Source organism: Panthera onca, chromosome C2 (genome assembly GCF_046562875.1).
Source record: "Panthera onca isolate mPanOnc1 chromosome C2, mPanOnc1 haplotype 2, whole genome shotgun sequence".
Classification (NCBI taxonomy): domain Eukaryota; kingdom Metazoa; phylum Chordata; class Mammalia; order Carnivora; family Felidae; genus Panthera; species Panthera onca.
The window spans coordinates 96,329,322-96,343,827 of record NC_138347.1 but is presented as its reverse complement, the minus strand read 5'-3'; the positions used below and the strand labels follow the sequence as shown (position 1 = coordinate 96,343,827).

At 46.5% G+C, this 14,506-nt stretch overlaps 1 protein-coding gene and 1 long non-coding RNA gene across 9 annotated transcripts in view; one reads left to right on the top strand and one right to left on the bottom strand.

Moving 5' to 3' along the window:
• Positions 1-1,571, bottom strand: part of MECOM (MDS1 and EVI1 complex locus) — a 558,007-nt gene extending 556,436 nt beyond the window's left edge. For 6 of the 8 annotated variants that reach the window (XM_060639159.2, XM_060639161.2, XM_060639160.2 and 3 more), the window contains exon 1: positions 1,460-1,568. In XM_060639159.2, the coding sequence (XP_060495142.2) occupies positions 1,460-1,496 (37 nt within the window). In that variant the 5' untranslated portion in view covers positions 1,497-1,568. Of the gene's footprint in view, positions 1-1,459 lie in introns of all 8 variants that reach the window. The other 2 variants (XM_060639164.2, XM_060639163.2) reach the window with 2 other exon arrangements.
• LOC132683351 (uncharacterized) lies at positions 1,417-6,200 on the top strand. Its single transcript, XR_009612174.2, has 4 exons — positions 1,417-1,521; positions 2,097-2,298; positions 2,638-2,700; positions 4,217-6,200. It is a non-coding gene; the product is annotated as an uncharacterized LOC132683351 (long non-coding RNA).
• Positions 6,201-14,506: the final 8,306 nt, after the last annotated feature.

Here is a 14,506-nt window from a genome sequence, read left to right as displayed (position 1 = left end):
GCAAAACAATTAGCTGTTTTCGGCGAGTGGGAGAGCGAACGGCGGCCTGTCCCCTCCCGAGGCTGCTCCAGCCTCGCAAGCTGACACCTCGAGGAGAGGGCTTTGGACTGCTAGGGTTTGCTCCGGGTCTCAGCACCTCAGAGTCCCCTTAGACTTGTGGTAGAAGCTTTTGGGCAAACCCATTCCTAACGCTTAGAGTCCCGATCGAGGCTTCCGCCTTTCCAAACAGTGTCGGCTCAGCGGACAATTCCAGGCGAAGTCCCCTAACACTTCTGCGGGAAGAGTGGGGGATGGGGGCCCTGCCACCCCTGCACTGAACCCAATCTCCCTGGTCCCGCGTGACCAAGGCCGCTCCACGCCGGGCAGGCAGGGGGCGCCGGGGAGGGTGAGTGACCCGAGACCCCGGCTGCATCCAGAAATAGAGCAAGAGGCTCTGCCGCGCTCTCTCAGCGGCCTAAGGTCCCGGCAGCCCGCCCCCTGGGGGTCACTCGGCGCCCGGCCAGCCTGGAGCTCGCTAGCGGGAGCAGGCCCTTTCGGCCCCCTTCTCCTCCGCGGCTGTCGCCGCTGGCTGCGCTCCCTGCACTCCTCACTCTCCACGCGCTCGCGGGGCCTGGCCTCTCCTCACCTGCCCCTGGCTCCGCGGAGCCGGTAGCTCCGCACTGCCTGTGCCCCACCACCACCACCACCACACACACTGCGACTACAACCCCCACTCTCGTCTCCCCCACTCCCCACCCCAGTCGTCCCGCCGCGCGGCGCACGCCGCAGAGCACCGCCGAGCGCACAGCGCCCACTACCGCAACCGCCGCTCGGCGCAGCTCGGCGCAGCTCGGCGCAGCCCGCCAGCCCGCGCAACTTCCAGCGGCCGCCTCGCAACTTTTCCCAACTCCACCACTGCTGCCCGCCGCCGCCGCCACTGTGGCTCCCTCCGAGCCTGCCACCCACCCCAAACCCCAGAAACAAACCAAGGCTCGAAAAAGCTCCCATCCCCAGACCGCCCCCCCATCCCCCGCTCCCCCTCCCATACCCGGGACTAGCTGGTTGGCCAGAGGCAACTCTCCTCCGCCTGGGGGGAAGGGGAGGGGAGGGGGAGACTCTCTCGTCTTCTCTCCCCCCCACCCCACCCCACCCCTTCCCGCTTGCTCTCGCGCGCTCTTCTCCCTCCCACCCCGGTCTTGGCTGCCCCCACCCCCACCCCCACCCCGGGGCTGCCACAGCTGGTCGGTGCACGGGGCTAAGGGCTGCCCCGGCTCCTCTGGCGCCCAAACCAAGAGCGAGAGCGCGGGCGGCCGGGCGCGAAGGCTGGGACCGGCAGGTTGCTGGGGCTGCGCTGCGCCTGCCCTCCGCCCGGGGCCCCGGCGCGAGAGGCAGCTGCGCGCTCCCTCCCGGAGCGCTGGAGACAGATATGCAAGATGGCAGAGGAGGGGGAAAGCCAATAGAAAAGGGATATTGCACCTACTTGTGGCCAGTTTCCTTGCCCTGCCTTTGGATCTCATGCTGTGCCCAGTCCTGCAGCCGCTGGTGTGTGGTTGGGGTTTTTTTTTCTTGGATCTTTTCCTTCTTTTGCTTTCCCTCTCGCTCCCTCCCTCGCTTCTCTCTCTCTCTCTCTCTCTCTCTCTCTCTCTCTCTCTCTCTCATACACACACACACACACACACACACACACACACACACACTTACACACACTCACTCTCTGTCTTTCCCTCTTTCACTCTCTCTCCCTCCCTCTCTCCCTTTCTCTCAATCCACACTCGCTATCTCTCCAGCATTGTCAGTTCGGACACCTTCGCACATGCGCGCTAGACGCCCCTCCAACATCTCAGCGCCGCCAAAAAAAGTTTGGAGCGATTTATCACTTTGATTTGGAGATCTTGTCAGATGGCAATCGCCGAGGAGGCGGAGAAAGGGAGCCACGGGGAGGGCGGCGGGGGGCGGGGAGCGAGCACAGGGAGCCAGAGGGGAGCAGACACCTCGCCCCCAAAAAAGGCGGGGAGGGGGGGGGAATAAAAAGACTAGGGCAACGGACTGATTTCGTGTTGGAATCACCTATAAGCCTGTATCATTACTATTATTGTTTTTCCCACCATAAATTGCAGGAAATTTTCTATACATCCACGGAGAAAACGTGAAGTGGGGCTTTTAAAACCTTTTTCCATATTAAAGAACTAGAAGGACAGGACTCTTAAATGATCCAGGAGAAAGTGAGAATCATCCTGAACTTCAGGAAATCTGCTGCCGCCGCTCTTACTGCTACTGAAGCTATTTCGGCTTGTGCTTTCGGAGTTGAAAGTACAACAAGTAACTGTTTTCTTTCTCGATGTTAAGTATACTACCAATACTTGCCATTCTTGGAACATTTCAGTGGTCTATTCCCATCAAGTAGTAATGATCACCTTTGATTCCCAGGTCCGGGCAGGCTCGGGCATTTAACATCCAAGACCTCCTGCTTCCCTAAGGTCGGCCGTCACCTTCCGGCCTCCCCCACCGCTGCCCCCATCTCCGGTTGCCCCAGCTCTGCCTGCCTGCCATTTTCACTCACTTGCTTAAACCCACAACCTTTAGGGTCATAAGAAAGAGGGGGGGGGTCCTTTCCCACCCTTAAAAAAAATAAATTGTTGGAATTTGCTTTAATTACAGGATTTACCAATGAAGTGGGCACATAGAAATGGGGAAATCCTAAAGGGGCCAGCTGTGTTCAAGGTATGAATCAATCTCAACTACGTATAGATTTTCTCTTGGTACAACTGCCTTGCATTAAACAGTTTTGTTCAATACCTTCCATGAGCTATTTATGTCCCCATTAATATCTGTTGCAAATCCTGCCAGACACTGTAAAAGAAAATTACAATCTTTTCAGTCTCTGTGCTGCAACAGTACATCCTTGATGATCCAGTTAGAGGAGAAGGAAAAGAAAAGCAAGTCCTGGGCATGAGTTTAGGAAAGGTAGGGGAAGGGAAGAGAGATCATTGAGAATACCCTGTTGTGCCAGTTGTCATTTATTGTCAAAACTAGGACTGGGAGTGTGAGCAAACAGCAAGTTTCAACCCTAAGAGGGGTTCATCAATGGTTCATAGAATATCTCTGTTTGAGGAAATCAAAATTCAAAGGATCACCCTGGCTGAGGATGCCCACCATTTCTTTCTCCAGAGTTGTGTAATTCTGGGAGCATGTGGCGGTAAGATAGAGGTCCCTGGAGAACCAAGTAAAGGTCCCAAGAGAGACAGACGTGTAATGTTGAAATGTAAGGAAAAGATAAAGGGAGCAAATGAAGTAATTACACAGAGCAGGAGTAAAACAACTTCCAAAAGAGAAGGTTCTGGTAAGCACCAGATGGGCACAGGAGAACTCTATCATTCCCTCTGGACTGAAAAGGCAGGTGGGGGGAGGGGGGTCCAATCCTGCTACAATTCCTGTTGCCCTGTGATGTACTTCTACACAGCAGAGGTGGGTGCAAAAACACCAGGCTTTGGGTACCCAGAGGTCTGTGAATTCGAATTCACTGGCTCTTCTCAGTTTAGATGGAGGAGTGCCTTCCCTCAGATGAACAGTTAAGTTTCCTCAGAAGAAAAGGAGAAGTTGGGGTTGAGAACCATCAGAAAGGTAATAGAATCTCTAGGGAGAGAAACACTAGACTGGCCATCAAGATGTTCACAGAAGCTGCTTCTGATCAGTTTAAGGACTCCCTGGGGACCCTCACCTTGGCCAAAAGACACAGAGAAGGCAGAGGAGGATCAGGCCCCACCCATCTGTCAGAACCTCAATGGCCTCTTCCCGCAGAAAGGGAGAAGGAGACCCCTAGGCAGGAAGAGTGCCCTGCACGGTAGGAGGCTCAGCCTTGGACTTTTCATTTCACCTCCTCAGCCCCGGGGAGCTTAAAAAAATAATAAAAAGGAGTTACTATCCTCCCCTCCACTGCTCTCATTAATTCCTTCCATCTCATCCCCACGGGGGGTATATATCCTGGTCCACTCGCGGAGAGGAGGTTAAGAGACGTGCCAGAGAATTTTCTAGGAAACGAAGGTACCATGGAACCAAACCCAAGATTAAATAGAAAACCCACCTGTGAAGCTGCGGTGATTGTTTCTGCTGAGAAATTACAAACCACGTGGCGGGCTAGGGGTGGGGTAGGGGCTGTGAAGGGAACTGAATAGCATATGAAGGACTCAAGAAAATCAAATCTGAGTCCCCAAACTTAAAGATCCGTCAACTTTTCTAGACGGCGAAGAGCAAGAGGATGAGGCGTCGCTGGAACACCCTCCCCTTCTGGTTTTTAAAGTCCCTGGGGTCGCGGCCGCCTCCGCGAATGCCTGGTCTTTCCAAGAGTTTCGGGACACGAGCAAATCCAACCTCTTCCAACTGAAATAATAAACACAAACTCCTCTGTGCCCTAGGGCCAAAGCATTGTGACTAGACAAGGCATCATTCTTTTTGTTGTTTTTTTAGTAAAGTATTCGCAACATCATCACTTTTATTTTCAAACCTGAAAGCTGGGTTTTTCTTTTCTTTCTTCCTTTCTCTCCCTCTCTCTTTTTCTTCCTCATTTGCTTTCTGCCTTGAGTATTAGTTAAAAAAAAAAAAAAAAAAAAGCTAAGTTGCTAGTTCAAGTGTGTTTAACCTGATGGAGCAAACGCCCAGCAAGCAGCGGACTGCGCTCGCCGCCTGCAGCGCGGCTTGCCTGAGCGTGCCGACCTGGGCGGGTTCCCACTTCTAAGTACGTGAACCCCGTCAGTTCCACCTGTCCCAAGTCTCAGCCGTGAGACCCAAGCAGGTGACTTTCTGGTCAACGGCCCCACGGATTCCCAAAATCCTTTGACGGGACATCCAAGCTGTCGCTCGCCCAAGAGACAAGAGGCCTCCAACAAGTTGGCCGAGCTACCCTCGCTGCCCGATTCCCCACCACCCACCTTTTTCTCTTCTCCTGAAATTCGTTTCCTTGAGGGGCATGAGTACCAACGTTTTCTTGCATTTTCTCCAACGGAAACGCGAATCCTGGAAACAGTGCCTCCTTGGAAAGTCGTTGAGTTTACGGACTGTTTGGATTTGCTTGTTTTATTACTGTCATATTTTGTGTCGGGGGTTTTGTTGGTTTTTTTTTTTCTTTTTGGAGGTTTTGTTTTTGTTTTTTTTTTTTTAAGGAGAAGCAGAGATGAAGAAGAGGGGTCATTGAAGAGGACAAGAGAAGTATACCCTTTCTCCAACCATGTTTCTTTAATAAATCCTAGAAACGGCAAAGAACTGATTTTCAATACATTACATGCAACAGAAACTTGTCCTTTCCTCGAATTATAATTGAACCAGCCCCACTGTATCTTTGGAAGAAAGTTTGAATTCTTTATGGAGGTATTTCTTGGCCTATTGTCTTTGTGCAGTGAACTTTACATCTTGCTATTCAACCTATATTCTCCTGGCTACCAGCAAGATTAATTTAATCATTGTAATGCAATTATTAATACTGTTTACCCAACGCTGGGTTTCAGGTTGGCTGTTAAGAAATTAAACTCTCGCTGGGTGACCAGAGCTAGGCAGGGGTTTCTTCATGTTGAAAGGAAACAGTCCTCTTTATTTAGTCTCAGAGCTCTAGCTTTCGGCCACGGGCTCAATTAGCCAAAATGGAAACAATTTTCATTCATTGCAATAACTCACTGTTCTGGAGATCGCTTTCAAAATATACACTTTATTATTATACGCTGACCTCGGTGGCGTGGAGTGGCAATAAAAGAAAGAGGCAGGGAGATCTATCTAGCCCCCTTGGGCTATAATTATTAGAAATTAATTGGGTTCAGGACCCTGGGTAGTCTAGCTAAATTAATAGCTTGTCTAGTGGTTTAAATCCGAATTTTTAGTCCACGGGAGAAAGAGAGAGTCACAGACATGAAATGCTGACCCAAGGGACGCCCGAGTTTACTTGCAAGACACTCATCTATTAAATAGTGTCTAGAATACATTTGAGTTGGGGAGAAGGGGTCGGAGTAGGAGGGGCGGGGGCCAGAAGAAAGAAAGGAGCGAGATGGGGAAGGCGACTGCGAGTGAGCTAAAAGGTCTCGAGTTGATTTTATTCGATTTTTCTTGTCTGCATTGTTTTCGGGAGGGGTTGCATTTAGGGGTTAAAATAAAAAATAAAGATCCCGTGTACTCGGAGCTGTCGTGCTGGAGTAAAAGTGAAAAGGGAGCCTTAGGCAAAAGGAAATTACTGCGAGCCCGCGTGACCTTTCAGGGAGGTAATCAATCAAGTGATCAACAGGGATATTTATCATCGCTATATAGGACTACTTCGCCCTGCACGGGCGGGGGTGGGGAGGCGAGAGGAGGGTGGAGACACGCGCGCACGCGCGTGCACACACACACACACACACACACACACACACACACACAAAAGTTTGGACAAACCCGATAAGCCTCGAGACAGAACACGTAGGCTTTAATAAATGTTAAGACTGTCCGTTTAGTCTGACATTCTTGGAGAAACACACACTCCTACACATACGCAAGGGGAAATGCGCACATCCCCGCAGCAGTGGCCGCGTGAAGGTGTTAACTTTAAACTGTCCACTGCGCTTTGCCCTGAAAGGAAAGCTCGCGGTGAAATGCTTGCTTCAAACACCAGCGAGGAGAGACAGCGGGGCTGAGGCCAAGGAGGAGCAGGGAAAGCGTGACTTCCGCGACCAGTCTTGGAAGGGGCGCCGCCGGCCTCAGGGGGCTCAGGGCAGCGTTGGTGGCCCTCTCTGAGATGCACGGATGCCAGGGTCCGAGGCCCCGCGGCAGCCTCCTCTTCCTGCGAAATCCTCGCGCGGCCCCAGCGGCGCGGCTGGAGAGAGGCGCACTCGGAGCCAGCCAGCTCCTGCGAGCACGCGCGGCGAGGGTTGGGAGGCGGTGCGTTTTCTGCCCAGTTACCTTCTGTACCTTGTAAAACTTGCCGTTTTGTAAATTGCGTTTTTCGGCCCCGGATTTCTTAGCAAATCGTTAGGTTTTACAATCCTGCTGCAACCCTCTGGTCGTTCAACAGCCCTCCACCCCCAACTTCAGAAGTGCATATAAGGGAAGGTGGGGCGGGGTGGCTGGCTTTTTTAATAATAATGATAATGGTATTATATAGTCGACTTAAAATCTAGGTCCCCGAGGCCTTCGCCCAGCTCGGGGATTATAATCAGCAGTTCTTTCGAGACAAGGTCGGGCTGATTACTGGCCCTTGAGGCTGGGAACTATTTCCCAACAGGTTTATGAAACACAGGTTGGGGTGATGCGCGCCGCCTCCCAGGTAGCGAGCCGCCACTCCCGCCGTGTGGGAATGTGGGGCCGCGCCAGGGCCGTGCTGGTTGGCACCAGATGCGAAGCTCGCGCTCCCCCGCCGGTCGCTCGGGCTGCCCTCTGCGGGCTCGGAAAGGCCTCCTCCTGCACAGCCTAGTCTGCGGCGCCCCCGCCTGGCTTCCCCGGCCGCTGCAGCTCCGGGGGCGCCCGCCGCCTAGGGCTCCAGCTGTGCACAGTAGCTGCCTGGGCGTGGGGGTGGGAAACAGCTGGAGCGCCCCGGGGAAGCGCCGGTTGGGGTGGAAAGGAACCCAGCTACGAGGATTACGAGGCGATCAACTCCCAGAGTTGCTACTGGTTTAGAATCAGGAGGAGCAGCTTCACGGGGCACAAATCTTTGCCCGTGGGAACAGGAGCTCTGGAGAGAAACCAGACTGCTGGTATGCGATAACGGGGAAAGTTTGGACCTCCTTGAGCCCCTTCTACTGATCAAACAATAACCTAGAAAAGTGCTTCTCAAAGTTAAATGTGCGTATGAATCCCTTGGGGATCTTATTGAAATGCGAATTCAGATTCAGTAAGTCTGGAGTGGAGACCCAAGCAGTCTGCGTTTCTAACGCTCCTGGGCGAAGTGGATGCTTCTCTAAGTGTGGCTCCCGGATCAGCAACATTAAGCATTACCTGGACTTTATTAGAAACACAGCATCTCAGTTCCTAATCCAAACCTACTAAATCAAAAATTGGCTTTATAACAAGAGATTCACTTGAACGTGGGAGTTTGGAAAACGCTGCTCTAGGATGTGCCTAGCCAGGTTTTTTGTTGTTGCTGTTGTTGTTTTCCCTTCTGTCTTAGATCACGACACCTCCATGACTGAACCTCTTTTCAAATCCTGCTGTCTGCTTTGGTCGTGGGAGAGGATGGAGTCGATGAACCTATCCCTTCAAAAGCTGCAACTCCTCTACCCCCTTGGAGAAACTCTTACCCTCTTCATCAATTGACTGCTGGACTCAAGACAAATGCCATCAGAGAGGTTTTCATGGGTTCTGGTCAGGACCCAGAATGACAAATGCTTCCACTTCCTTCTCACCCCCACCCCACTATTTTGCTGACATTTATCTCTCCCTCCTTACATTAGAGTTCTTTGTTTCCACATCTTCCTTCCCCTCTCAGCCATAGGCTTCTTGAAGGAGACCATGCCTTATATTCTCCACGCTTTGGTTTCTCAGTGCAGCAGGGAAATTCCTTCCTCAACGGGATTAACGTCTCAAAATGCTCTGTGAACTATAAAGCTAAAGTAACTATTACCTCTTTTTCGTACCCCTAACCCACCTTCCTATAGGCTAACACACTGTTTTATATCACTAACTACTTAGTATGGTGTTGTCTGTCTGAAAGGTTCTTGCATTCGATCACACACCCAATATACTGAACCTAGAACACAGCCACATTTAAAGCTTTTTTGTATGAACACTTAAGTTCTAGTTTTCTCCTCCATAATATTCTCTAGAGAAGAGGTTCTTAACCTGGGATAGAAAGAATTCAGGAGTCTGGGTGACATCTGATCTTCTAATTTCATTACTCAGAGAGGTGGTTCTGGAGCCTGGAAGCTGTCAGCATTCTAAGTGGTCACTAGCTAAAAGTTGGGATCTTCAAGAATTAAAAGCTAGATTTATAAATATGATTAAGTGAGCCCTCTTGGGGGACTACAAAGATGGACAAATACCATCAAAGATTCTGGAACTCTTCCGGAAGCCACGGTTGCCAGTGTCAGGAAAAGATAGCAGTATTCAGATTTCAGAGCCATTATACATTAGATAAATTTTGAAATAGCAAGATAAAGTTGAAAGATTTTAAGAGTCAAACCTTTGGAGGTTTAAATCCCAGTTCTACCCAAGCTACCTGGGTGGCTCAGTCAGTTAAGTGTCTGACTCTTGGTTTCATCTCAGACCATGGTCTCATGGTTCATGGGTTCGAGCCCTGCATTGGGCACTGCACTGACAGCTGCACAGCCTGCTTGGGATTTTCTATCTCCCTCTCTCTCTGCCCCTCCGCCTTGTCTCTCTCTCTCTCTCTCAAAAATAAATAAATAAGCATTAAAAAAAATAAATCGCAGTTCTACCTTTTACCAGCTGTGTAATCTTGGGCAAATTGCTGAATGTCTGTAAGTCCCCATTTTCTCCTCTGTATGATGGAAATGACTACGTATATATTACAGGGTTATTGTGAGAATTTTTAAGACAATATATACAAAGTACCTACTATGCAATGTCTGCTGCATAGCAGAAATTTGAAAAATGGAGCTACTTAAACCTCCAAATTCTGTCATTCTATAATTGGCATAATGATAAAGTTTAGTGTGTGTGTGTGTGTGTGTGTGTGTGTGTGTGTGTGCGCGCACGCGCGCATGGAGTGGTCTTGGACACTGCCTTTTCCATTCCAATCTATAATGACATATTTTTTCTTTGCTCAGTAAATTGTCCCCTCAAATTGCTGAAGCCTGAGGCATTTGGTGTATATAAAACTGGCTGGTGCAACTAAATCTTAACATTGCAGTTTGAATAGGCACCAGTGTGTGTGTGTGTGTGTGTGTGTGTGTGTGTGTGTGTGATTGGATTTTAGCTACATATTTTCAAGGATTCTTGTGTACTTGTTCCTACCGTCAATATGACAGTATGAACCAGGGTTATACTCAGTTTATCCCATACAAGCAGTGTCCTGATCATCTCTCAGATGAGGCAACAGGGCCTGGGCCACATGATGAGGGCCACTGAGACTCACTGACAGAGACATGGCTCTTCCCCTGGCTGCCTGATTGCAAGCCTTTCTGGATAATACATACAAAGTCATACTTCAAAGCTCTCTAATGTATCCGTTTTACCATATTCTCTCCCTGGAAGATGGAAGCCACACAGACGATTCAAAGAGACAGTGTTTTTAAATGGGATTAACAAGTGCTTTTTATTTTTAAAAAATATTTTGTTTATGTGATTTTTTTGTTTGTTTAGTGTTTTTAAATTTTGATTTTCACAAACCTAGTTGCTATGCTTACTATCAATACATAACCTATTGATCGAGTCTAGATCCCGGCCAGGAACTAAAAGATCTGTGAAATTTACAAATGCCCTGCTTTAATATTCTTTACTCAAACAAATGATTGTGGCTGACATAAGAAAATATAGACGTCATCAAAGCAAGTTAATTTGCTTAATATACTTTTAAACATATAGATATAGCAGATTTTCCACATCTTTATAAAGCACTAACTATAGGACCCATGCTGACACAGCTTATAAAGAAGACTGCCTTGTAACAAGATCCTCAGTACTCAGTAACTTAATTCCCTTGACTTGAGTCCAAGCAGACCTGGCTACCCTCAAACTCAGCTATAGAGTGAAGCCCATAGTCATGACAGAGTGTGATACAGGTGTGCCCTGCTTTATGAAAAGCCACATCACAATGTGATTATTCTCTCCATGCTATTTTATTAAATAATGAGGTCCCCTGAGACACTTAAAATATGATTTGACTTACAAAAATTTGATTTATACTCACTTTTCCCAGAAACATACCTATGGAGGTAAAGCCCTATTTTTTTTAATGATGATGCATGTCCCATAATGTTTTATAAGCAGTCCATTTTCAAAGGTTAAGGTAAGGAAGCATACCACAGTTCTGAGACTGAGAAAAAAAACAATTTCTGTATGGAGAGTCAATTGTACCCAGAAGAAACTGTGGGAATTGATCTGTTGAATTATCTACTTTGAGAGCTCATGTAGATGTACTAGAAGTCTGATATATGGTAAGATTTGGACTTCAAATGTTTTTAAAAATACAGTGCTGTTATACTGGGGTTTAATAGAAAAATTTTCAGATAAACTCTATAAACACTCTTAAAAAATACTTTTCAAGGCTGAAGAAAAAGAATTTTCTGTTGCATAGAGAAACTGAATAATTCTAAAATTGGTCTGGGCTTATGATCATTTAGAAATGATAGTATATAGGCAAAAATACTACCATCCAACTCGTGTCCAGGTTTTCACTTAGCTAGTTGGCATTGAACTGAAACTCTGAAATTGTATATATTGTACTCATCAAGACATTTGGCATCCTTTTTTAGAAAAATTTTTTTAATGTTTATTTATTTTTGAGAGACAGAGACTGAGCAGGGGAGGGGTAGAGAGAGAGACACACACACACAGAATCTGAAGCAAGCTCCAGGCTGTGAGCTGTCAGCACAGAGCCTGACGCGGGGCTCGCACCTACAAACCGTGAGATTATGACCTGAGCCGAAGTCAGATATTTAACCGACTGAGCCCCCCAGGGCCCCCAAGACATTTGACATTCTTAAGGGTTCTAGGAGACATTTTAATTTCCGGCTGCAGGGGAAGCACCAATGCAGAGAAGCCAAGATAGTGAATACTATTTTGATACATCTGTTTCTGTTGTGTTAATGTTATGCTGAGCTTTTCACAACTTTTGTGTCCACAATCTCTACAAAATCAGTAATCATAGAGGTTTCTTCAGCACACTAAATGGGCAATCTGTGCACTTGTGCCTCCCAGACAATACAACATATGGTCATGGAGCATGGGCTCCTTAGCTCCAAGAACCTCCTTTTCCAATCCACCCTACATGCCAATGCTTCACTAATCTTCCTAAAGCACAGTTCTGATAATATTTTCCTACTCGGAATCTTCAAGATCCTTTAGTTATTTTCAGGATAAAGTCCCAAATTTTGCCTTTAATTCAGGGGTATTCTACATAGGGGAAATAGCAAGAGAGATGGGAAAGCATGAGGTATGGCCAGAAGTGTTAATCTTAGTCTGCCTGAGTGATGAGATTCAAGAAAACACTTTACCGGAAACAGGTTTGTAAAGATAGGCCAGGCATATTCCACGAAGGACTTTGAATGAAAAACAAAACGTTGGGGCTTTATCTTGAAAATAATCGTGAGTTGGGGCGCCTGGGTGGCTCAGTCGGTTAAGCGTCCGACTTCGGCTCAGGTCATGATCTCACGGTCTGTGGGTTCGAGCCCCGCGTCGGGCTCTGTGCTGACAGCTCAGAGCCTGGAGCCCATTTCAGATTCTGTGTCTCCCTCTCTCTCTACCCCTCCCCTGTTCATGCTCTCTCTCTGTCTCAAAAATAAATAAACGTTAAAAAAAAATTAAAAAAAAAAAAAAGAAAATAATCATGAGATCTTGAAAATACTGAATAAAGGGATGACATTATCAGAACTGTGCCTTAGGAAAATTAAGCAGGCAGTGGTGTGTAGGGTGGATTACACTTCTTCACAGGTTCAGTCGACCCATCTTTTAAGACCCAAGGCAAACATCGTCTCCTCCAGTAAAACTGTTGATATGGTTCTCCCGACTGGAAACAGTCTCTCCTCATCACCAACATCCTATAGCATCTCTTCTTTACATGCTGTTTTTGTGCATATCTCTATGGTGCCTCTTAACAGACTGTAAGTCCCTTGAGGGGTATTTGTATCCAACTCTTCTTGTTCTCCAGTGTTAAAACACATCTTGTTAACAACTAGTGGCCTTTTCTAAACATAAGGATTTTGTTTTTCAACAATTTTAAAAAATGCTTGACAGTTACCTTTTTTGTAACCACCTCTCCTCCAGCCTCTCCAATTGTTCTTTCTCTCTGAGTAGGTATATGTTGGATCTTTTTGTGCTATCTTCCATATTTATTCGCCTCTCTTTCATAAATTCTATCTCTATCTTTCTGTGTTTAATTCTGAATGATTTCCCAGACCTATATTCAAGCTCTCTAATTCTCTCTTTGGCTACATCTAATCAACTAATGCGTCAATTAATTTTGTCCATCTCTATTATGTTTTTTAATTTTTATAATTTATACTGTTTTTTTAGATGTTCCCATTAACTTTTCACACTGCTTTGTTGTCCTCTTATTTTCAATTTCAAGGTTAAGTTTTTATTATTTTTAAATTTTTTTTTAATGTTTATTTATTTCAGAAAAAGAAAGACCAAGTATGAGTGGGAGGGAGGGGGGCAGAGAGAGGGAGAGACAGAATTCGAACCAGGCTCCAGGCTCTGAGCTGTCACTACAGAGCCCAACATAGAGCTCAAACCCACAAACCGTGAAATCATGCTCTGAGCCAAAGTCAGATGCTTAACCGACTGAGCCACTCAGGTGCCCCTCAAGCTTAAGTTTTTAAACACGTTAAGTGGATTTCTTTTATCCGACAATTCTATTATTTGAGGTTGCTAGAGGCCTATTCCTGCTGTTTGTCAAATTCACTGACCATTGCTCAGATGAATTGTTCTCCCATATTTTAGAATTTTGGATTGTTAGCTCACCTTCAGCAAGACTTTACCTGTGGGAATCATGTTTAATATTACTTGAAGACTTATCCTTCCAAAGTGACTTTACATTTGCTTTTATCAGATATCCCAGGAATATCATCAACTTTAAAGATTTTTATCAGCCTGGGGTTTTCCAAAAGATGGAGGATGTATGATTAGAACCACAGACATAAATGATAATAGACCTGTTGGAAAGAATTGTCAGGGGAGACTTTTTTCTTTGTAACCTAGAAACCAGATGAGATAGAAGCTTTCTTGTTATGTCCTTTTCTGGTGAGCTGATGATTTTCTAGACCAGCCTTTCACTGATAGTGTAATCCTTTGAAACCCAAATTCATGCAAGGATATCAGTTCTAACTTCCCAACTAATGTTGGACCAGAACTGTATGTATTGATTCCATGAAGGTTTTGAAACTTAAGCCCTGAGTTCTCAAAGCTATCAGCTTCCCATTCCCCAACTACAGGCTGCCAGGATTTGTATTCCCTTTTGTAGTTAATGCCAAGGACTTCCTTTTCTTTATTTCAGCAACATTTTTTATTATTAAGCAGAATGCTTCAGTGATTTCAGAAGGGAGGGATTACAGATTATGTAGTCCATAAAATCACCAAGATATCTAGACTTAAAAATACCTGTGGTGGTTTGTTGTCAGGTGAATTTCAGTTTCAATATTTTTTCATGAATTATTTTATTCAAAATAAATGTCCAGGTCCCAAAATTCAGAACCAAATGTCACGTATAAGTAGAATCACAAAAACAGCCTTTTCCCATGGTTCTGATCAGCCTAAAATCACTCATCCCACTTCCCTTATCGGGACATCAAAATCATGTTCAGCCTTCAAATGTCATCTCAGATTCAGCCTTCTCTCTAATGCGTTCCATAATGATAGTGATAATAATTACAAAAAAACTATTTCTCAAATGATTACTTTG